We start from the raw sequence: 25,213 nt of genomic DNA, 5'->3' as shown, positions 1-25,213 counted from the left end.
TGACGATGATGTTATGTCTCGTGTTATTTATTCATTTAATTTATTACAGGTGTCAAGCTCCAGCAGCTTTAAGAGGCGCTTTGTTGACAGAACTGGAAGCCCATGAGTTAATATGCAGTGGTAAGTTACCTTAGAGCTTCACTGTGAAGGAAAACATCGTGAGGAAACCTGCACAAACCTGCGAAGCAATTCAATGGTGTGTGTGAAGTGCCTAATCCGCACTGGGCCCGCGTGGGAACTAGGGCCCTATGGCTGATATGATTATGAAAATACTTAGGTATTGTCTTTTCCCCTCAGGTCCGACGACAGCGATGCCAGGGGAGTGCTCCGCAGAGCCCCGCTGCCCGCCGCCCTGCCGCTGCACTCCCGAAGGCACCGTAGACTGCCGCGAGAAGCTGCTATCAGAACTGCCTTCTACCATCCCGCATCGAGCTACAGAGATGTAAGTTCTATGGTTACTTAGGCTCCATTACTTTCCATCCTCCATTACTGAATGCTTAGTGTATTTTCCCGTTCACAATAAATACGTCTCGATCGCGTTCGCGTTAAAATCTCAATTTGTATGGAAACACGGACAGCGCCTCTAGCGGAAAGTTAGTGCAACAACTTTTGTGAGTGTAGGTTTGCTACGTAAACTATTTCGTTCGCGTATCGTAACGAAAACCACCGTGGACATGTGGCGGCTACGTATTTACGTCTTCGAATAGTAAACGAATATTTTTTTTTTTACGGGACAATTCACACCAATTGACCTAGTCCCAAAGTAAGCTTAGCAAAGCTTGTGTTATGGGTACTAAGCAACGGATAAATATAATTATATAGATAGATACATACTTAAATACATATTAAACACCCAAGACCCGAGAACAAACATTCGTATTTTTAACCCCCGACGCAAAAAGAGGGGTGTTATAAGTTTGACCGCTATGTGTGTCTGTGTGTCTTTCTGTGGCATCGTAGCTCTTAAACGGGTGGACCGATTTGAATGCAGTTTGTTTTATTTGAAAGCAAGTTTTCTATTGATGGTTCTTACATATGTTGCATCAAAATCGGTTCAGCCGTTTTTGAGAAATTGAACTTTGAAGTGACAATGTCGGGGGTTTTCCAATTTTTTGTTGGTTAGGTTATTCATACAAATATCTGCCCCGACACGGGAATCGAACCCGGGACCTCAAGCTTCGTAGTCAGGTTCTCTAACCACTAGGCCATCTGGTCGTTTTGTTAAAACGCCACACTAGAGGCACTGTAGCTCCGTTTCTACCATTGATGTGCGAAGATGTGCTGCGAGGAATGTATATTTGTCATGAACCAATAGAAACGCTTCATTTACCCATCCTCGCACAGCACCGCTCTGGTGGAAACAGCTGAGCGGAGCGAGGCGAGGTAAATGAAGCGTTTCTATTGGTCAATGAAAAACATAACTCGCAACACACCCTCGCGCATCTCTGGTGGAGCCTGACTGCAGTACTTGCGATGGGTGGATGACATGGTTAAAGACACGGGTTCACGCTTCCGAACGAAGCAACTTGAGGTAGGTATATGAGGGAGGCCCATGCCCAACAGCGGACAACGGCTGATAGAACTTCTCTACGGATCTTAGAATTAACTAATTAGTAAGTCTGTGATTATAAACCACAGCAATGCGGATACACAAATCACCTGGTTAAGTTATTTTTTAGTTAGTACTTATCACACATTCCATCTCTTTCCAGACGGCTAGAACAGAACGAGATAACGGAGGTTGGCGCCGGCGCATTTGCGGCTGTCAAGCGAATCGCGCGCATCGATCTGAGCAACAACAAGATCACGAAGATAGCTGCGGAAGCGTTCAGTGGGCTCACGCATCTCACTTCACTGTAAGTATTCTAAAACGATTCAAGCACATAAAAGTATCGAAAATACAAACTGAGACATGGATGCACAGAAAAACCAGAAAAAGAGACCAGCGCTGGGAATCGAACCCAGGTCCTCAGCAATCCGTGCTGCGTGCTATAACCCCTACACCACCGCTGGACAGGAATCTAGACACGAATTTTTCCTATGCATTGTATTTTCGATATGGTTTCACGGGATACCCGTAAAAGTAACAAATTTGGAGTTGAAATAAAAAAATACAAAAAGACTCCAAAAAACCAATTCGTGTCTAGATTCCTGTCCAGCGGTGGTGTAGGGGTTATAGCACGCAGCACGGATTGCTGAGGACCTGGTTCGATTCCAGCGCTGTTCTCTTTTCTGGTTTTCTGTGCATCCATGTCTCAGTTTGTATTTTCGATATGGTTTCACGGGATACCCGTAAAAGTAACAAATTTAGAGTTGAAATAAAAAATACAAAAAGACTCAAAAAACCAATCACAATACAAGTACTTAATAGACATCATAGGCATCACAGATAATATATTACACTAGATAACGCAAACACCTCAATCTGTATGAAAACCAACCGTGTCACTTTTTTATATCTACTGTGACGTCTCAAGAGCGAATTTCCCGATGTCCGCGCAAAATCGATTCAAATGCGCCGCCCGCCCGCGCCGTGGGGCTCGAGTCAGTCACTACTTAGTCATGATTAGTCAGTTAGCGGTCAGTCTTTGTATGGGGCCAACCCCGACGTTTGGTCGGGGTTCGGACACGCGAAGTAGATGCATTTGCGTAATCTAGTGTAATCTATATCTGTGATAGGCATTGACTCAGCCGTATTCTTGAAATTTATACCTACGGCTGGGCGGAGCGCTGGGATGGTGTCTACAAAAAGTAAAACAGACGTGTGTAGATTTTTATTGTATGTGTGTAGTTTTAGGTGTAAGAATAAACACACGATATGTTAATTTTATGACTATTTATTTATTAATTAAATTATAAGTTGGTAATAGAAAAAAAAAATGCGTCTATCGCGGCAAGTTCGAAACGACTTGTTGTTGAATTTTGTCACATAAAAAATTCTCATTCTTATTAAGTTAGTACCGAGCGCTATAGCCACGTTACGGAATCGAAACGGGGGCGAATAGAGCGGGCGGCGCGGCACAGCACTCGGCCAGCGACCGGAAACAGCGTAGTTGTGCCTTGCGAAGATGGTTAGCAGCCGTGTAAAGCCGGAGCTCCACTGCTGCGCACGGTCGAGCTATACACGCGGGTATAAAAACGCTTTGTATGAAAATGTAGGTAGAAACTTCCATAGTAGTGCACGAGCTCGCTGCGCACGAAATGACGTCACTGATACACGCGTAGTCTGTTCCAAAGTGCCTGCCACGCACACACTAGCGTGCGTGGCAAGCAAAGCCCCACTGCGACCCACGCTGTACACGCTACGGACGAATGCCGTATCTACAGGGAGGAGCGGGTAGCGGGGGAGACGAGAATCGTGCGCCTTGTTTATTTGTATTTTAGTTTACGACGTGTGTTTCTGACTAGTGAGCGAGCTCGCTTATGAGTTGCAGTGGAAAGGATGGCTTCAAGTACGTCGCACCCCCCGCGCGCGCGTGCATGTGCGTGGCCCGCAGTGGGGAATGTGGACACACGCAGCTGACCAATGTACCCACGTGGCCCACACGTTTTACGTGTGCGTGCATTGGTTGCTGTCAAAATGTTGACACACGCAGGCAGACCAATAGACCCAAATGGGCGACGTGTATAGCGTGTCCGTGCGTGGCCTGCGCAGCAGTGGGGCTCCGGCTTAAATGACGCTTGGCTGTGTGCGTGCGTCGATTCGAGCGCTAGTATGAAGTCGAACTACTGGCTATGTCAAACGCATACACGACACGCGATAGCGACGGTTGGTTACGAAACGTGCTAGTGGCAATAGACTCATACTTTTCAATACAAAGAATATATTTTTGCCTGACGCGTTACTAACGGTCATGATATGATAAGGTGTAATAGGTAGAGACCTTAAACGCAAATAAAATAATATACTTTTATTGCAAAAATAAAACAGAAAAGAAACTTATTTACAAGATTTTATTCTACTTGCCCTATATTTTGTTGTTGTTTTTGTTGAGTCAAAACTTGCATGTTCGTTTTAACCCACTTCTAGTGATCGGATTGACTTGAAACTTGCCATATTTATGTAATTTGGATCACAATGCAAGTACAGTCAACAAAAAGTACAGTCAGCTAAAAATCCAGTATTAAAAATGTTTTTTTTACAGGTAGGTACTTGTTTAATTTACTAATATAAAAGAAATCTGAATTCAAATAAATATAAATTCAGACAATAGGTACAGTCACCAGCACCAATATCTGACACAACAAGCGTGCATAAATATCTGATGCGACTCTATTTCTAGGGCCGGAAGGACGTGTCAGATATTTTTGCACGCTCTACTGTGGCAGATATTAATGCTGGTGACTGTACAATACAATACAATATAAATATTCTTTATTATTATTAAATATATAAAAAGAACAGTGTAACATTAAGGTTAGGCAATAAAGTTTATTTTCATTTTCATTATTGCATACCACAAATCAGTACAAAAATTATACACTGACATAAATTCGCAATATAGTGATATTGTTTTTTATTTCCAGACTTATGAATATTTCTATTTGTACCACTTTAAATTTCTTTATTCTTACTGGTTTTGCTTACTTACCTTTTTTTTTCAGGGTTCTATACGGAAACAAGATAAAGGAGTTACCGTCGGGGATATTTCATGGACTGACTTCACTACAGCTGCTGTAAGCAAAATAATCTGAAAAATGCGTTTTTCAGTTCAGTTTCTACTAATATGAGGCAAATTTGTATTAAATAGTTGTCTTTGTAACCGCAACTTCATGGAATTGTAAACCTATACTTGGTTTCGATAGGTATTTAACTAAATATAAACAAAACAAAATCATCATCATCATCTTCATCCCAGCCTATATACGTCCCACTGCTGGGCACAGGCCTCCTCTCAGAACAAGAGGAACAAGAGGGGGGGGGGGGTGTCTTAAATACCTATTGAAATTCCCCCATTAAAGTATCTAAACATTTACATTTCTGTATTGAAATACACTAGTCTAGTTTGTATTCGAATGGTAGATAATTAAAATGTTTATAATCATGGAATGTATGTATACCAAATCTGGGAGCTGAAGTTTGTTAACATTTAGTTAATACCTATACAAACCAAGTTATGGGGGTTATTGAAAAACCATAAACAAGTAAATTAACAAAATACTTACAAATAGTCAAAAAGAATAAAAAACCGGCCAAGAGCGTGTCGGACACGCCCGAAATAGGGTTCCGTAGCCATCACGAAAAAAATAAGTAATATTTTTCTAAGGATTTCGTATTTTATACGGAATCTTCCAAGTTTAGGTATATTTTATACCTTAGGCTGCTCTTTACTCTTAAACTACTAATAGTTCTCAAGGAAAGTTAGCCGTTATAGTTTTCCTTGAAAGTTTGATGTACTTTCTACCATTCTGATTTTTTTTCAAATTTTTCCACCCACCGGTTTAGATTTTAGAGAGGGGGGGGACGCTTGATTTTTATGAAAAGCCTTTTTATGAAAGGCCTTGAAAGTTGAATATTTCGCAAAAAATCACTAAATCGAAAAATCGTCTTATCAAACCCCTAATGGTTTTAAAAGACCTATCCAACGATAACCCACACCATAGGGTTGGATGAGAAAAAAAACACCCCCACTTTACGTCTATGAGGTAGTAACCATAATTTTTTATTTTTTTTATTTTTTATTGTACCATTTTGTCGGCATAGTTTACATATATATCTGTGCAAAATTACAGCTTTCTAGCATTGATAGTCCCTGAGCAAATCCGCGGACGGACAGGCTGACAGATAGACAGACAGATATGGCGAAACTATAAGGGTATAAACTAACCTAAAAATCCCCTCCCTGCATCGTGCCCGGTTCGATAGTCCCTATTATCCCGGTAGCATTGCCCTTCTGTACAGCAATGGACACTGTTGTACCAGCCACGATCCCGACCAGGGATCACATCCCGTCCGTAGGTAAGCAGATAAATAGAAATAAAAACAAAATTGTCAGTGTACCTAAGTAAACCAAGGTCTAAGTCTAATTTTAAGTCAGACAACTCTCAGAATGAAAATTCAGCTTGTATTTATCTCATTCCGAGATTGATCACTACTTTGATTTGACTATTTTCATTAAATAGGAGCCGTAAGCATGTGTGTGAACAAAAATGTAATTTTTGAAAACCCACTCCTCAACTTTTTCTATATTTTCCAGTTTGCTGAATTCGAACGAAATTACGTGCGTACGAAAAGACACGTTTCGAGATTTGCAGAATTTGAAACTATTGTGAGTACCTATTTTATATATTTGATTTTATTTTTGAATTGGCTTTTTCTCCTGAATATAATTTAAAAAAACTGCAAAAAAGCAGTAAGAAAAAAATATCGCAAATTACTGACCATAGCTGCTAATTCCCCCTGCTATATATAAATTTAATTTTACATCTAATGGTTTTCTTAGGATTTTACATGATTTTTATTATCTAACCATGTTTTGTATTATTGAATGTCAGAAGACATTGATCAATCTCCCATTTTTATTTATTATTTATTTTAAAAGGTTTCCTATCGATTGATGTCATAAAATTATGCGCTGTGTTTTTTTTTGTCAGCTCGATTCCTGTTTTTGACAAAATAATTTGCAAAAACCTTCGAATGCAATTTTGCTTTTGTTTTTTTAAACAATGGAACGTTTCCTTTCAGTTAACCTTCCTTTCAGCATTTAAAGTACTTTACCGCCAGGTAGAGTTAAAAATAAACCTTACATTGTATATTATTTCCAGGTCCTTGTACGACAACAACATCAGATCTCTGCCTAATGGTACATTTGCGGCTCTGACTGGAATACAAACCCTGTAAGTAATGTGAGCGTTTTAGGTACAGTCGAGTTCATAAACTTGTGACCAAAAAAATTTTTTTTTTATTCGACTGGATGGCAAACGAGCAAATGGGTCTCCTGATGGTAAGAAATCACCACCGCCCATAAACATCTGCAACACCAGGGGTATTGCAGATGCGTTGCCAACCTAGAGGCCGAAGATGGGATACCTCAAGTGCCAGTAATTTCACCGGCTGTCTTACTCTCCACGCCGAAACACAACAGTGCAAACACTGCTGTTTCACGGCAGGATTAGCGAACAAGATGGTGGTAGCAATCCGGGCGGACCTTGCACAAGGTCCTACCACCTGCAAAATATCTGAACATGCTTCTACGCCGTTAACAATAGAGTCGTGTTAAGATATTTTTCATCAAATAATGTTTGCTCACAAGTTTATGAACTCGACTGTACTTACACTCTTGGTTTTTTTTGGTTATGTATGACTAGCCGTAACCCGCGACTCCTTCCGCTTCCCGCTGGAACTATGAAATTTTCCGGGATAAAAACTATCCTATGTCCTTCCACGGGACTCAAACTATCTGTAAACCGAATTTCATCTAAATCGGTTCAGCGGTTTAGAAGTGATGAAGTAACAAACAAACAAATAAACAAACATACTTACAAACTTTCGCATTTATTATATTAGCGGGATTAGTAGGACTAGCTGTTGCCCGCGACTTCGTCCGCGTAGAAGTATGATAAATAATTAACGTCCTATTCTCAGACCTACCGAATATACACAGAAAATGTCATAAATAACCTAACCATAAAATTTTCATTTTTAATACAAGCTTTTTTTGCTGACTGTACTTTTTGTTGACTGTACTGGCATTGTCACCCAAACTACATTTGCATACCAAATTTCAAGTCGATGCTATTAACCGTTGAAGAGTTCCGTCCTGCGGAGACGATCCTGGCTGGACCAGGATGTCACTGCTAGATTATTGTATTGTCACGCGATTTACATAAGTGTTCAAAATTTCAATTCAATCCGACTACTGGAAGTGGGTCAAATTTAACTTGCAAGATTACAGACAGACAGACAAACAGACAACGGGTCAGGTGAAACTAAAAAGCTTGTAAAATCGGTCTAGCCGATTCGAGGAAGTTTGGTTACAAACACTGTGACACGAGAATTTTATAATAATATATATTAAAAGAAAGAAAGAGTAAAAAAGGTAATATAAGTGTAAACATGTTTCACTAACTTCACTAAGTAGGATGTTTGTGTCCGCAGACATTTAGGCCGCAACCCCTTCGCCTGCGACTGTTCGCTGCGCTGGCTGGCTGCGTATCTCCACCGGAACCCGAGTCTGGAGACCTCAGGGGCCAAGTGCGAGTCACCCAAGAAGCTGGGTCGCAAGCGCATCGATGCACTAAGGGAGGAGCACTTTAAATGCAAGCGTTAGTATTGCACGCCATTCTCATAGAACTAAGGTCCTACTGCAAGGTGCAAACCGCGTCAGCTAGCGTCGTAGGCGCTAAAAGATGGAAGTGACAGCTTTGTTCAGGAGCGCCATCTCTTGGCGAGTAGCTGGATTACCGGACAGTTTGATGTGACATAACCTAAACCCATAGCGCCATCTGTTAGAAAATAGATGAACTAAATTAGAAATAGTTGCTAATTCCATAGTTTCTGTATCTTACTTATTTCCTTATCAAGTAAAAAATTACGACATTATAAAGGTAGATTGGCGACGGTTGATTAGAAAACGTGCTAGTGTGCATAATCGCATACTTTTCGATACAAATAATATATTTTTGCCTGGCACGTTGCTATTTATTACGGTAATGGTATGATACGGTGTAATGTGTAGATACTTTTATAGTAACAACCAACGTGCTGTCAAATTCAAATAACAAAATAGTTATTGAGAGAAATTTACCGTCAGTCAGCGAACTAAAACAAGTTCAAAATAATACTGTATAGATTCAGGCGTTACTTTGCGGAGGTCCATGTTTAAATAAATGGAATATCTGTCTTGCTTGTCTTGCTTATAATGCTGGAATATGTGTCTTGGCCTCACTACTTGGCGGAGGAGCAAGACAGATATTCCATTTATTTAAGTGCAAAATAACTACGTCCATGCGATATTTTTATTTTCTGTAAACCCGCACCCAAAACCCTCTAACAAATACCTCCAACCTCGAAATACCTCTTCCAAATAATCTTTCTTTGCATGAAATTTCGCACAACGTGTTGCACGTGTGTAAATAGCAAAATTAAAGTGAATGAAGGTAAATTATAATGCTTTCTACCAGGGCTTTAAATACCGTTAAAAAGTGGTAACGTTACCAACTGTCAAACCGATTTAACGTTAAATGATAATTAACGTTAAACGATTTACCGTTACTTATACAACTTTTTACCGGTAAAAAAAAGGTAACGTTATCAGCTATTCATTAAATTAACGTTAATTCAAAAGTATCGTTAAATCATTTTAACGGTATTTATATTACTATTTACCGGTAAGCTTGGGTAACGTTAAATTTTAGATTATCCTCATTTATCGAGCGAGTATGCACGCGCTAAATTGGCAACACTCGGTAGCATAGCAAAAATTACCGATAGTGTTACTTCGGTATCGTTATAATAATGTGAATTAGGTAACGTTAACAAGCCCTACAATGTAAAGTAAATTTACCGGTAAAAATAACGGTAATTAGGTAACGTTAAATAATGTTAAGTTATCAATTAACGTTAAATTTTAATACCGGTACTAGGTATTTTTATGATTTTTACCGTTATTTAACGTTACTTATAGTGTGAATTTGGTAACGTTAACAAGCCCTGCTTTCTACAGCTGGTGAAGAAGCCCCGAACGCGTGCGGCGAGGCAGCGACCTGCCCGTCGGCTTGCTCATGCGAGTACGCCGCGCGCGCCGTGAGCGTCGCGTGCGCACGGCAGGCGCTCACTGAGCTGCCGAGAGACCTGCCGCTCAATACTGACGCGCTGTATGTTGTACCCATCATCATCATCAGCGATAAGACCGCCTATTGCTTACCAATTTTCTTTCTGTGTACAGTCACCAGCACCAATATCTGACAAAACAAGCGTGCATAAATATCTGATACGACTCTATTTCTAGGGCTGGAAGGACGTGTCAGATATTTTTGCACGCTCCGCTGTGGCAGATATTAATGCTGGACTGGTGGACTGTACCTGTTTTCTGTTTCGCTTACTATTTGTGGTGGTAAAGATTTATTGTATTATATTGTGTAGTACCTGGGTGTCCGAGCTTTGATCGGGCTAAAACTCGCCAATAAGCGTTTTCCCAGAGATAACCAAGCTAGATCGATTTGTCATCCTCGAAAACCTCTACATACCAAATTTCATCGAAATCGTTGGAGCCGTTTCCAAGATTCTCATTATATATAAGAATTGTTTGTTTAAAAGTATAAGATTGTATCATCATCATCATCATCCTATAAAGTGTCTCTAGACCAAAGGTTCCCAAACTATTTTCTCGTAGAACACTTTCAAAGTTTTATTGTTTTCGGTAAGACCCTGGCGCTACATTTCTGTTATATTCGCCAAAGTCCCAAAAATACCTTTTCTTTCACGCCACCTGTACCCCCGTCTGGTCTCCTGTGGACCCCGGGGGTCCACCTAGACCACTTTGGGAACCTCTGCTCTAGACTAAATTACTTGACCAGCATTTACGTGCGTTACAACGTCAATTATTATAAGAAGATATAAACACGGTTTTGTTTTTTGACAGTCAAACAATAAATAATAATAATAATAAAGCGTTTATTTGTATAAATGACGATGTTGAAACGGCCAAGCTTTAGGGGGCCAGTGGCGTGACACCGTGCGACACTGTTTGGCACGGCGTAACGTCAATTGTCATCATCATCATCATCATGATGATGAACATGATCATCATCATGTTAGCCGAAAAACGTCCACTGCTGAACATAGGCCTCCCCCCAAGGCTTTCCACTGAGACCGGTCTTATGCTTTCCGCATCCATTTGTACTTAAGATAATTTTGACCGTTTACATTCAAACTAGTGCATGTGTGGGTACCGCGTTCATATATGCTAACACACATGCCTGACTGCCTTTTCCCTAACTTAAAATAAATCAATTAAATCGTATTTTTTTTTCAGTCTTATGCCGGACAATAACCTTGGTCAGATTAAATCTGACGGACTGTTTGGACGTCTTCCCGATCTGATCAAGCTTGACTTTCGTAACAATGGTAAGAAAAATTCAATTTTGTAATGATGTAAAGAACTTAGCGCCATCTAGTATCAGATAGATGAACTGTTACAACAATCGAGGGACGAGCGGCGTCACTTCTAGTGCAGTTTAACTATTCGATACTAGATGGCGCTACAGTTGGTACAAATGATTCGCTTCTAAAACTAGGGCTGGGCTTTGTCTGGATTGCGCAGTCGGAATCTCTGTCGTTCACGCGAAAACCAACGTTTAAAGGTTAACTGAAAGAGATCTCCTTATGGAATAAGTTCGCTTTTGTACATCTTTTTTGTTAGAGTTATACAATACAACACATATTATGTATACTATGACTGCAGATGTTGATAAATTGAACTTTTTTAAACTAATGTTTATTTTCTACAGGTATAACAGTGATAGAAGACAACGCCTTCGATGGAGCCGCTAATATCCAAGAACTGCTGCTTGACGGCAATCTCCTCCAAACCGTCACCGACAAGATGTTCTTCGGTCTACACAGTTTGAGCACCCTGTCTCTGACCGACAATAAGATACGGTGCATCACGCCGGCTGCCTTCGATCACTTGACTTTGCTGACTACACTGTGAGTTGAAATATAAAAATCTAGTCGATAGAACATCTTTGCAGAACAGCGCCATCTGCTGTCGAGTAGTTATTTGCATTTAGTGCGCTGTTTCAACAAAAGATGGCGCTATTAATAACTACACGGTAAAATTATTTATGCCTTTTGAGCTAGTTACACTACGATGATGGATGATTATTAGAGAGCACGGCAATATTAAAAAAAATTGGCTTACTCTTTATTTGAAAACAACTAAATGTATTTTTCTACAGTTCTAAAATAAGCAAGTTGTTCAATATCGAGTTCTATGGACACCCCCGGTAATGACTTAAATAACCGAATTGAACATCTCAAAACTTTTTAACAATATTTAAGGCTCCGTTTCCACCAGAGATGTGCGGGGATGTGTTGCGAGGAATGTGTTTTTCGTGAACCAATAAAGACGCTTCATTTGCCTCGCCTCGCTTTGCTCAGCTGTTTCCACTAGAGATGTGAAAGAGAAACTCGCACTCGTGTCTCAATGGCATTATTATTTACCTACTGATATTTTTTGTCTTACAGCAACCTTGAGTCTAATCCTCTGGCGTGCAACTGCCACACGGCGTGGCTGGCGGGCTGGCTGCGCGCGCGCCGGCTGGCGCCCGCCGCCGCCTGCGCCGCGCCCCCCGCACTACGACACGCCGCGCTGCATGCGCTGGACCAGGCAGACTTCAAGTGCGAGCGTGAGTATATGGGTGTTACCACACCAATCGATCGATTGGCTGATCGACGGATACACTAATCGATCGATTACATACATCAAACTTGATCTGTTGGTGTGGTAGCGTTGGCTGATCGACGGATGTGTTTATATCATGGAACACTTGACACCAATTGACCTAGTCCCAAACTAAGCAAAGCTTGTACTATGGACACTAGGCAACGGATAAACATGCTTATATATATATAAATGCATACTTAAATACATATTAAACATCCAAGACCCGAGAACAAACATTCGTATTATTCGCATACAAATATCTGCCCCGGCCGGGAATCGGATCCGGGACCTCAAGCTCGTAGTCAGGTTCTCTAACCACTTGGCCATCCGGTCATAGTAGATCGATACCATCGGTCGACATCGATTGGTCTAGTAGCAACTATCAATCGACGTCGACTGTTCTATTCCACCATCGATCGATTATCGACCTAGTAAAAACTATCGATCGAAGTCAACCGTTCCATTCTACCATCGATCGATTATCAGTGCAGCAGCAGTGCAGATGAGGTTCAGTAAGCCTATTAACTAGGCTTGAAGAGCCCTAGATTGTATTTATTAGTGGGATTTATTTGTTCCAGCTGAAGACAAGGGCTGCCTGGCTGCTGATTACTGCCCCGCTCAGTGCACGTGCACCGGCACGGTAGTCCGCTGTGCGCGCGCGCAACTAACCGCGCTGCCCGCTAACATACCGCGACAGACCACCGAACTGTGAGTATCACCTGAAAAACTGGTCTTCCTTATTTCCTATACAGTTCAATTGACATATTGGTAAAAGGGAAAAAGAAAATCTTGCCACCAGCGCCATCTTTGTGCACATTTCGAAACAAAATTGAGTAGCATTAGCAATCCTTTTAGATCATAATAAATTGTCCAACCTAGATAAGAGATGGCAGTAATATCAGTTGTACGATCAACATCGTACAGAATATTGCTAACTTTGCGACATTTAACGCATCGAACGCGATTAGAAGAAGTTGACAAGTAACACAGTGCGCGATTGGTCACCACCAAGCATTTTACTTTAACTTGTTACTTTTTTTACAATAAACTTTAATAACTTTAAGTGATACTGTGATTTTGTATACAACTCAACTTACAACTACAAACAACGATTTCCCTCAATCTTCCGGCCTTAAATTTGGTCCTTAGAAGCGGATGACTATTATAAATCACATTTGATATTTTATTCTTCTGTTTCCGTTATTTTCACTTAGTTACTGTACAAAAATTGTGTGAAATTTCCCCTATTTCTTCGTACATACCTATTTTACATTAACAACAGCACTGGTTATGTACAGTCGAGTGCCAAAATATAGACTTGTCTAACCAGACTCTTATTACGACAAAATAAGGCCGTGGTAACATATTTTAGAGTGGTTCGAATAGATGAAATACATATTTTTTGCACTTGACTGTACGAAGAACAAGGTAAATTTTCTTAGATATAATATTAACATAGCTTTCATTAATAATCAACGCCTATTCTCAATCATCAGGTACTTGGAATCGAACGAAATCACGAGCATATCGGCGGAACAGATCCACCACCTAACCCAGCTAACTCGTCTGGACTTGTCCAACAACAAGATCGGCGTTCTCGCCAACAGCACATTCGAGGGACTCAACAAGCTATCCACCCTTATAGTCAGCTACAACAGGCTGAGATGCGTCCAGGTAAACTCATCACTGATCAGATTCTAACACATCTGGTTCAGTCTCTAACATCTGGTATCACCGTTCGGTTGTGTTACTTTAAAGCTGAACTCTGGTTGAGTTCGAAACGCGTAATGTGTGGTGGTTGGTGATGGGTTTGTAAGATTTGTGTGTTCTTACAGTGTAGAGGTGGAAGAACTGCATGACACATTTCTTGCATAAACGTAGCTATCATAAGGTCGCGGGTGAGTAAATTCGTTGTTTTAGTTCATTTATCATCATCAGTTGGAAATAGTCCTCCCCAATACGCGGCCTACATCCACCATGAAACCGCAGCTCTCACACATAACCGCGATGCGATGCGGCGCCGCCGTATCGCAGGAACTAACGATGCGACTTGCTGCGATACGATCTTACCGCACGGAATCGTATCGCAGCAATTCGCATCGTATCGCATCGCAGTTATGTGTGAGAGCCCTAAAGGTTATTCGTCCATCTCTGGTGGACGTTCTACGCTGCGCTTACCGCGCGGTCTCCATTCGAAAACTTCTCGGCCCTAAAGGCAATCCGTGCTATATCTTGTTTTAAAATTACCATATTGAGCGGTTCGCCTAATTTTGATTTTTCCGGAAGATATTTTTCATAGATGAGTGCGTTTACGACGGTGGCACCCCCGATAAGAAAAAAACTTCCGAAAAGGTCGAAAGTAGTCTAACCTTTTTTGAATTATAATCGTGATTTAAGCCGTTTAATTTGGTCTTGTTTTATGTGGATCTAAAAACCCACTAAACACTAGACTAGACATGCTATTTTGAACATGAAACTACCGTGAGACTCACTCATATTAAATGATATTGTAACGGATAACTCACGTCTTAAACCGAGTTTAGCGGTGGCGCGTAGTGTGCGTGTTGCGGCAGCCGCCGAGTCGCGTCGCCCGAAACATGTCGAGCTAAACTCGGTTTAAGACGTGAGTTATCCGTTACATTATCATTTAACACTAGACATGCTGTCTCCAAGCCGTGAAGCCGTGAAGCCGTGGTGGCCTAGTGGTTTGACCTATCGCCTCTCAAGCAGAGGGTCGTGGGTTCAAACCCCGGCTCGCACCTCTGAGTTTTTCGAAATTCATGTGCGAAATTACATTTGATATTTACCACGAGCTTTGCGGTGAAGGAAAACATCGTGAGGAAACCTGCACAAACCTGCGAAGCAATTCAATGGTGCGTGTGAAGTTCCCAATCCGCGGTGGGCCTGCGTGGGAACTATGGCTCAAGCCCTCTTGTTCTGAGAGGAGGCCTGTGCCCAGCAGTGGGATGGATGGTGGATGCTGTCTCCAACACGCCCAATGTTTGTTTGCAGCGCGACGCTCTTAAGGGCCTGACTCAGCTGCGCGTGCTGTCCTTACACGGCAACAACATCTCGATGCTGGCTGACGGCGTCTTCAGGGACCTGGAGTCCATATCTCATGTGTAAGTTTTAATATCGAAAATACAAACTGAGACTTGGATGCCGCTGGACAGCGATGGTGTAGGGGTTATAGCACGCAGCACGGATTGCTGAGGACCTGGGTTCGATTCCCTTGCGCTGGTCTGTTTTTCTGGTTTTTCTGTGCATCCATGTCTCAGTTTGTATTTTCGACATGGTTTCACAGGATACCCGTAAAAGTAATAAAATTTGGAGTTGAAATAAAAAATACAAAAAGACTCCAAAAAACCAATCAGCTGCTAGTTGTTGATCAAATCAGGTGTTACTTTGCGAAAGTCTATAGTAATGAAGTTAGTTCTTTACGAAAGTAGTTAGGTGATGCAAGTAGAATTAAACCTTGTATTGAAGTCCCATAATCAGAGACACCATCTGCATTTGACAAGATAGTTATTAAATAATTGTAACCTTTGTCAGATACATTAGCGCCAGATGTCAGATGCATTAATATTGTACAAATTATGTTATATTCCAGGGCCCTAGGATCCAATCCTCTCTACTGCGACTGCTCGACCCGCTGGCTCTCAGAATGGGCGAAGAGCGCTGGAGAGTACGTGGAGCCTGGCATTGCGCGCTGCGCCGACCCACCTGCCATGAAAGACAAGCTGATACTGAGCACGCAGACTAGTGCCTTCGTCTGCAAAGGTGAGAGCGGCTAGTCGACGCTAGATGGCGCTGACATCAAATGTGGTGCATCGTCGTTATGCAGTGTAGTTCTCGTCTAGAAAGATAAGAGTGGTCGACGCTAGATGGCGCTGAAATCGAAGGTGGTGGACTGTTGTGTTTAATGTAAAATAAGACGAGGTAACTAATGGTGTTATTAAACAAGGAAGGTAGGTTCGAGCTTGGACTCGCGCGTGCATTATGAGCATTTCGGTGAAAGAAAACATCGTGAGGCAATTTTTCAGTGTATATAGTTTATCCAAGTTACAGAGTTAATATGGGTTTGTCTCTGTCACAATTTTGTATGCAAATGAAAGGGACGGACGACTGCCATCGAAGGTCGTTGGGCGTGAACAAGTGCATCTAAATCTTAGGGCACGTTTACATGGCGTCCTTCCTGATTTTATTATTTTGACATTTACATATTAAATTACATATATTAATATCATTATTATATATAGGTACCTGCTTACTTTATTTTATTTTTTTAATTAATTTTAAAAGTACTATGAAAAGCTTGTGTGTTTTTATTAGATAAGCTTTTAAGCCATAAATAAAACAATTTATTTACTGTTAATTTTTTTTTCGCTTGTCCTCAGAATTTAGACGTGTATAAACCAGAGATGACAAAAAAAATGTATACGTTTGTTTTTATATACACAGGCAAACCGCCCTCGGACATAGTATCAAAATGCGACCGCTGCTACAACAACCCGTGCCTGCACGGCGGCTCGTGCGCGGCCACGGCGGCGGGCGGCTTCCGCTGCGCATGCGCGCGCGGCTTCCACGGGGCCACGTGCGCGCAGCAGATCGACGCGTGCTACGGGGAGCCGTGCGCGCACGGCGCGTGCCAGTTGCTAGAGGAGGGGAGGTTCCAGTGAGTACAGGCACTACGAACATATACACCAATCATACACCGTGTTATTTTTGATATCCGTCAACTTTAAGGGGACAATCCACAGGTTTTAATTTCTCTTAGACAGTGGTCTAACTCTTACTGTTTAAAAGTTCTTAATTTATGACGTTTTTTTTCAAAGTCCATAACTAATCCATTTTTAATTCACACATATTTAGCAAATGAAAGTTAAACATGTGGATTCTTTTTGATGTCTCTCTTATGTGTCACGTCAAGTTTGTTTTGCACGAAAAAGTTTTTTTATATAAAAAAATATACCTCGTTGAGTTTCTTGCCGGATTCTTCTCAGCAGAGGTTTTTCCGAACCGGTGGTAGATTTTTTTGACATTCATAAGTGCTTATTATAGCCTAAATTGAATAAAGATATTTTAACTTTGACTTTGACTTTGAAATCAATGAAAATCCAAACGAATACTGAAATAAATTAATAAGATGTAGATACTCTTAAATATATGTAGAATATTTTGGAGACGATAATTGAGTGATATAATTATGTAGTAGTAACCTCTCATGTTGCTGTGCCCTTGCAGGGCGTCACATGTGACTATACCGAATTGTAACAACTGCCATGAATGAATAAATAAATAAATATTTTTTTTTTCAATTTGACGACAAATTTAATTATCAGGTAGTTCATATCAATGAACTGAGCCGTCTACTGAAATTACGGATGTCAAAAAAAACACGGTGTATTACGCTACTCTTACAATACAAATAACAATGCTGAGTTATTGTTCTGTCTGCCACAGCTGCTCCTGCCAGCCGGGCTACACGGGCGTCCGCTGCGAAGTAAACATCGACGACTGCGCCGCGCACCGCTGCCAGCACAATGCCACCTGCCTCGACCAGCTCGAGGGGTACTCGTGCCAGTGCGCCCCTGGATACATGGGTGAGGAGCACGAGTGACAGTCTTTACCGGTCCCGACAATAACAACCCAGTTTTTCGTGTACACGTACATTGAAAGCCATCATGGGCGCTGAGATGGGGCACAGTACATAAAAGGAGCAGTACACCGTCTTCATACAAACGGCCGGAACGCGAGTTATACCTACGCGCCACGAATTCTCAGCATACCTCGGCAACCATCAGTCGCGAGTACTCCGCGGTTACGTACGGACTCCGGTACTTAGTTGAGTATTGTTCGGTGTACGGATGTTTAAATTCATACAATTTAAGGGCCTACAGTATCTCAATTTGCTTAGTATGATCCTCTTAATTTATCAACACGACTGCAGCAATCCCTTTGAAACTCGTATACAGCAAAGTTAAGGGCTAATTCTACTGACGTCCAGTGGCGAAAAACACGATTCGGTAAAATTTTCTCGATGGAGAAAAATCGCAAAGTTGGCTCTAAATATAAAAATAAACGACTAATATTCAAAAAATACTACGAATTACAACTTCAAACTTTGGATTACAATAGTACTAATGACAGGGTAGGTGATGGTAGCTGCACTTTTTTAATAAATGTATTGTATTCCATGTAAACAGAGATACCTAAACTACCGAACATAAAACCATTTTACCGCTGGCCGCTCCTGCTTCCCGGCCCCTGGCCATTCCCGCTTTGGCTTTCGGACGGGTAGGCTGCGTCGCTTGCATTCAGCGCACACACGCACACATACAGGCTATACAGTAATTACTTTTCGCGTATAGTAATTATTTTACTAAGTAAAATTGTATCTGATTATAAATAATTATACTCGTCTATAATGTAAAAGTTACCAGGTAAGTAGTAGTTGTGCTATGTTACTGGATTTGGATTTTTCGTGAACTTGAGTGACTTTTCCGCGCCGTACATTTACGCGCGAGCTTGTGTGCGTGCTACGAGCGATGCGGTGCGGTGAGGCGGGGGCAAAATCGGGATTCGAGCTGAGGTAGTGCGCGCCCTTAATATATTAAAAACGTATCTATTGAAATTGAAAATACAACTGAAACATAGATGCACAGAAAAAACAGAAAAATAAGACCATCACTGGAATCGAACCAGGTCCTCGGTATTCCGTACCGCGTGCTATACCGCTACACCACTGATGGTCAAACGGTACCGACACGAATTTCCCTATGCACCTCAATCTCAGCTTGTGTTTCTTACTTAGTCACTTAGCAGTGACGCTAGCGACATCTATGCCGTAGCCCTCAAACTATTTCGGCATTCCATTGGAACTAACCGCTCACCCGGACAAGAGATATCGTTTCTAAGCAATCAAATTAAGATTGGTTTTTTTGGAATCTTTTTGTATTTTTTATTTCAATTCCAAATTTTTACTAAAGAAAAGAGAGTAAAAATTTGGAATTGAAATAAAAAATACAAAAAGATTCCAAAAAACCAATCTTAGTATCTATTGAAGTTGTTTATCAGAATGCGATTTTTTATACTCCTAAATTGAACAATAAAGCTTTTCGCACATCCCAGAATAGACTCAAATACTCATCCGTAGCTAATTTTGTAGGTAACAAATATACGTAGTGATGAAGCCAAACATAACCGTTTAAAACATAATACTTGTTGTGGTTTATTAAAATAACATAAATGCATTTTTGTAAAACACTACTTACGAGTAGTCCATCTTTAAATCTCTCCTTATCCTTTCCTTACTTGAAATTACAAATGACATTATCAAATCAAATACATAACTGAAGAGTGACAGTTAATAGAGTAGGCAGCCCTATCGCGCGTTTGTGTACCGAGCCGGCGTAGGTAATTATATCAAGGACGCTGCCGAGACGGAATACTGCTCCTTTTTTATACTGTGGATGGGGCTGCAAGGGGGTGCACTTGCACCGCCCTGGCGTGAAACAAAACTAAGATACCGAAGAAACCTATAAGTGCACCTTCCTATAGGCGGATATGAGGCCTAGGGCCATGAAAGCTAGTCACTAAATATCAATTCCGATCTGATAAATAGCGATTAAATAATTACCAGCATGTCAATACCGAGAGAGCGCCACAGTTCGCATAGTATTCGCTAGTCATACCATATTTTTTGTCCGAATCATCGTTTGTCATAAAATTTATTCCCACTGAAAGCTTAAATTTTTCTGATGTTTTTATATGGTCATCCTATAGAAAACTGTAGGCTAGGTTGGGTTCGTTATATAACAATTCTGAACAATAATTGGATTAAGAGAAAAAGAATTATGACAAACGATCATTCTGACAAACGATCATTCTGACAAACGATCATTCTGACAAACGATCATTCTGACAAACATTACATTCGGACTTCCAACAAGTATGCGAACCGATATGGACCCATTTATAACATCTCAGTTTGATATAATTTCAAACTCATGGTGTGACATTTTGCACTAAATAATAAAGTTTCATATTAATGGATATGGAATTAATGGATATAATGGAAGCCGTGGTGGCATAGTGGTTTGACCTATCGCCTCTCAAGCTGAGGGTCGTGGGTTCAAACCCCGGCTCGCACCTCTGAATTTTTCGAAATTCATGTGCGGAATTACATTTGAAATTTACCACAAGCTTTGCGGTGAAGGAAAATATCGTGAGGAAACCTGCACAAACCTGCGAAGCAATTCAATGGTGTGTGTGAAGTTCCCAATCCGCACTGGGCCCGCGTGGGAACTATGGCCCAAGCCCTCTTGTTCTGAGAGGAGGCCTGTGCCCAGCAGTGGGACGTATATAGGCTGGGATGATGATTAATGGATATGAAACTGTCACTCATTTAATTAATTGATACTTCGAACGCCGTCGTATTCCGATTGAGGTCTGACTTATCCCGATGGAATATAACTGTGGAACCTTCTCGTAGGAAAATTCATTGTGGCATCGCATTGCTTGACGAGGGAATTTATTATGACACTTATTGTGAGAACGTTCTACGGTGGGTCAGGGATCAAATGGTTCGACAGTACACATTACTTGACACTCAAACTCATTCAGGCGACTTCTGCGAGAAGAAGATCCCCTTCTGCACGCCCGAGTTCAATCCGTGCGCGAACGGCGCGACGTGCAGCGACCACGGCAGCCATTACTCGTGCTCGTGCCCTCGCGGCTACTCCGGCCAGAACTGTACCACCAATGCCGACGACTGCGTCAACCACATGTGTCAGGTAGCGCCATCTAGTAGAGGATACACGAAGTACAGCATCAGCATGTGTCAGGTGTCCAACTTCGTCTATCCAACGGCGGATAGACGAAGTACAGCGTCGACTACATGTGCCAGACATCTAGCGCCATCTAGTAGCGGAAAGATGATGTACCTACTGCATAGACCACATTTGCCATGTATTTAATCTAGTTACGGTAAATAAAGTACAGCGTGAAATATTCTCTAATTTTTCCCGGACATTTTTTTCCCATCTGTTTCGTGTAATCGAACGATCTTTCTGAAACTTTACCTAAATACTTCAGGATTGTTTTAAAAGAAACCTAACCTATATGGTTCTACAGTAGGTACAATTTACAGTTTCAGAAAAGAAATCGTTCGTCCATATGACAGTTGGGAAATTAATCGTTTGGGAAAAATGTTTTCAGCGAAAAACCGGGATCCCGCGTCAACTATATGTGCCAGGTATGCTGTCGACTAGTGCCATCTAGTACAGGACAGATGAAGTATGACATACGAGGAGCTGACAGTGGTGATTTTTTTAGGCGTGCTCTACTTATTTATCTATTATTTAAATAAGGCAGGCAGTTTCGGGCAACTAGACTTGTAGTGTAGTAGATAACCTAGAAACTGTAACAGAATCTGCTACCATGACAACAAAGATGCGCCTATGAAAATCATGCGGAATAAACGCTCGAATAATGACCTCTCATGCTTCTTGCTCACTCGTAAATCATTCATTTTACAGAACGGCGCGACTTGCCTGGACGGCCTGGACGAGTACAAGTGCGTGTGCGCCGCGGGCTACGCGGGGCGCTACTGCGAGGCGGCGCCGCACGCCGCGCTCGGGACGTCCCCCTGCGCGCACCACGACTGCGTGCACGGCGTCTGCTACTTGCCTGCGCTCGCGCTGCAGGTAGTGCAGCTGGGGGATAGGCGATACTGTAGCTACTGGACGACGAGTGGTGCTGTATTTTGTATATACAGTGTAGCTACTGGACGACAGATGGCGCTGTCTATTGTGTATTTAGTGTAGCTACTGGACGACAGGTAGCGCTGTCTATTGTATATTCAAAAAATACACTAGCAGTTCTTAGAGCTGATGCGTGTATATCACTGCACTTGTGTTTTTAGTGCGTGTGTGTGTGTGTGTTTTTGTATTAATTATGGGTTTAATTATTGTACCTACAAGTTTTTTCGATGCCATATATAGTTTTAAAAATAAACTAGACAAATACTTAAAAAATACAAAAAAAAACTAATAACACAAGTGCAGCGATATACACGCATGACAAGCTTGGGTGGGGCTAATATTATTAAAATTATTAAGACAATAAGTCTACTTATTATGTCTCAATAATTAACAGTTTATACGTTATAGGTATTGTTTTTAATTAATTTAATTTTTATTTATTGGTTTGCCAACAGGTATAACGCCATTAAAATAGCAGAAAGTCAATGTGTTGGTACCATAAACAGTGTTAATCCAATAACAGGCAAACACAACCTGCATAACTTGTACTATTCATTACAATGTGGGGGCGCAGCTCCCTTATAGATAACTATATAATTAATTTGGAGTGTATTAAATAAGCACTCTAATAAATCCAATACATTTTTTACGTGTTATATATATAAAAGCTCTGTATTGTTTTGACTTACGGTAGTATAATTAATGAGCAGTGGTTGTACTACAGGACGACATTATGATGGAGCGGCCGCTGCTCTCCGCCCCGAGCGACTACTTGTNTGACTATAGGTACAGTATACGATTACTTGGAGTTAACACTTGACAACTTTGAGGTCATACAAATAAAATAGTTTTTACATAATCTGTAAACGTGGGTAGCGGTATACTAAAAATGGCTTTATTTTATGACGTCAAAGTTGAAAATTGACTGGAGGCACGCCCATCTGTCAAGTGTTAACTCCAAGTGATCGTACTGTACCTCTACTCCACGCTACGTTGCCTTTGGAAGAGAAAGCCAATTTTAACTAACTCTCTGTTTTTAGGGTTCCGGAGCCAAAATGGCAAAAACGGAACCCTTATAGTTTCACCATGTCTGTCTGTCTGTCCGTCCGCGGCTTTTCTCAGGGACTATCAATGCTAGAAAGCTGTAATTTTGCACGAATATATATGTAAACTATGCCAACAAAATGGTACAATAAAAAAAAACAAAATATTTTTTTTAAGGGTACCTCCCATAGACGTAAAGTGGGGGTGATTTAATTTTTCTCATCCAACCCTATAGTGTGGGGTATCGTTGGATAGGTCCTTTAACCATTAGGGGTTTGCTAAGACAATTTTTCGATCCAGTGATATTTTTGCGAAATATTCAACTTTAAAGTGCAAATTTTCATTAAAATCGGGCGTCCCCCCCTCTAAAATCTAAACCGGTAAGTGGAAAAATTTGAAAAAATTCAGGATGGTAGTAAGTACCTAAGTATATCAAACGTTTAAAGAAAACTATAAAGGCTAAGTTTGCTTGAGTATTATTAGTAGTTTATGAGTAAATAGCAGCTTAAGGTATAAAATATACCTAAACTTGGAAGATTCCGTATAAAATACGAAATCCTTAGAAAATATTACTTAATTTTCTCGTAATGGCCGGTTTTTTAAATACCTAATTATTTATGTTACTATGAAAGCTTGTAAAATCCATTAAATTTAGAGTAATTAAATTATATCTATTTACATAAAACTATCTTAAGTTTAAAACACATAGAAAAATAAACTAAAATTAAGACAAATTATTTAAAGCGGTCCCCTCAGGCAAGGTACAGATGATACTGGCAGCGCTTCCTCTTCTAATAGCTTAGCTAATTCTTTGCCAGCTTTTCGGTTCCTATTATTTTTGCAGGTGGTAGGACCTTGTGCAAGGTCCGCCCGGATTGCTACCACTATCTTGCTCGCTAATCCTGCCGTGAAGCAGCAGTGCTTGCATTGTTGTGTTTCGGCGTGGAGAGTAAGACAGCCGGTGAAATTACTGGCACGTGAGGTATCCCATCTTAGGCCTCTAGGTTGGCAACGCATCTGCAATACCCCTGGTGTTGCAGATGTTTATGGGCGGTGGTGATCTCTTACCATCAGGAGACCCACTTGCTCGTTTGCAATCCAGTCGTATAAAAAAAAATATTAACGTCTAACAAACACACGTCTTTACAGTGAAACAAACAAATAACCTCTGTGTTAAATATTTCTTTCTGAAGCCCCAAAGCGCTAGAACCCCACGGACGAAGGACCTAGGAAATATAGATTTATATAATTTCGCTTTTCAACCGCTTCATATTTCACCGGCATTTAGTACATCAAATGCCGTGAATTCCTTCCAAAGAAAGCAATTCATCACTAAAATACCCAAGGATTGATTCACGTCTATTCTAGAAAATAATTCGCAATAAACTGAGTGTTTTCAAAATAGTGGTAGAGACGGACGTCTCAAAACGCTAACAGTAATTAACGTGTAATAACGTTAAATAAACTAGTTAATCGTAGTAGCAGTTACGTTATCGTTGTCAAATAAAACTTTATTCTGGATTAGAAAAATAAGGGAATCTCGGTATTTAATTTAATTAAAATTAATATAGATTGAATGTATTAGAATAAGCACTAACATATATAGGTATTAAGTTCTTTCTTTTGTATACTAACCGCCTAAATAAAGAATATTTAATTTAATTTAATTTAGACATTCAATTTCATATCCAACCGTTTTAAGACCGTCCATGGGGCAATGGCGTACGCGTAGCTCGAAAAAAAATTGCGAATTAAATAAAGTAAATAAATTTGCTACATAACTTTCGAAAAACGGTACTAGTTGTGTGTGTATGTGTGTGTGACAGATAGTGTGTGTGCGTGTGTCTATGTCTGTGTTTATGAGTGACATGCAGGTATGTAAGTGTACAGAATTGTAAGTATTATATTTTTTATAATTAAGAATAATTTAATTTTAACGCTCACCTAAAGTGTTGTGTCTAGCCAGCATCAGCCGTTGGTTTCTTGGCAGTGTCATCGACGTTATACGGTTCGTTA

At 40.8% G+C, this 25,213-nt stretch overlaps 1 protein-coding gene across 1 annotated transcript in view; it reads left to right on the top strand.

The window, feature by feature from the left end:
• The window catches only part of sli (slit guidance ligand), a gene marked incomplete in the record, with an annotated part of 169,199 nt that extends 145,151 nt beyond the window's left edge, over positions 1-24,048 (top strand). Inside the window, 21 exon segments of the mRNA XM_074108299.1 lie at positions 50-120; positions 298-442; positions 1,713-1,856; positions 4,606-4,677; positions 6,198-6,269; positions 6,766-6,837; positions 8,099-8,265; positions 9,666-9,816; positions 10,977-11,068; positions 11,452-11,650; positions 12,191-12,351; positions 12,968-13,097; positions 13,886-14,063; positions 15,402-15,511; positions 16,000-16,169; positions 16,851-17,064; positions 17,853-17,992; positions 21,015-21,184; positions 21,929-22,096; positions 22,878-22,939; positions 24,042-24,048. Of these exon segments, the coding sequence (XP_073964400.1) occupies positions 50-120; positions 298-442; positions 1,713-1,856; positions 4,606-4,677; positions 6,198-6,269; positions 6,766-6,837; positions 8,099-8,265; positions 9,666-9,816; positions 10,977-11,068; positions 11,452-11,650; positions 12,191-12,351; positions 12,968-13,097; positions 13,886-14,063; positions 15,402-15,511; positions 16,000-16,169; positions 16,851-17,064; positions 17,853-17,992; positions 21,015-21,184; positions 21,929-22,096; positions 22,878-22,939; positions 24,042-24,048 (2,695 nt within the window).
• Between the last annotated feature and the right edge of the window lie 1,165 nt (positions 24,049-25,213).

Source organism: Choristoneura fumiferana, chromosome 26, assembly GCF_025370935.1.
Source record: "Choristoneura fumiferana chromosome 26, NRCan_CFum_1, whole genome shotgun sequence".
Lineage (NCBI taxonomy): Eukaryota > Metazoa > Arthropoda > Insecta > Lepidoptera > Tortricidae > Choristoneura > Choristoneura fumiferana.
Note: the sequence above shows the minus strand (reverse complement) of the source record. Positions and strands in the feature narration are given on the sequence as shown.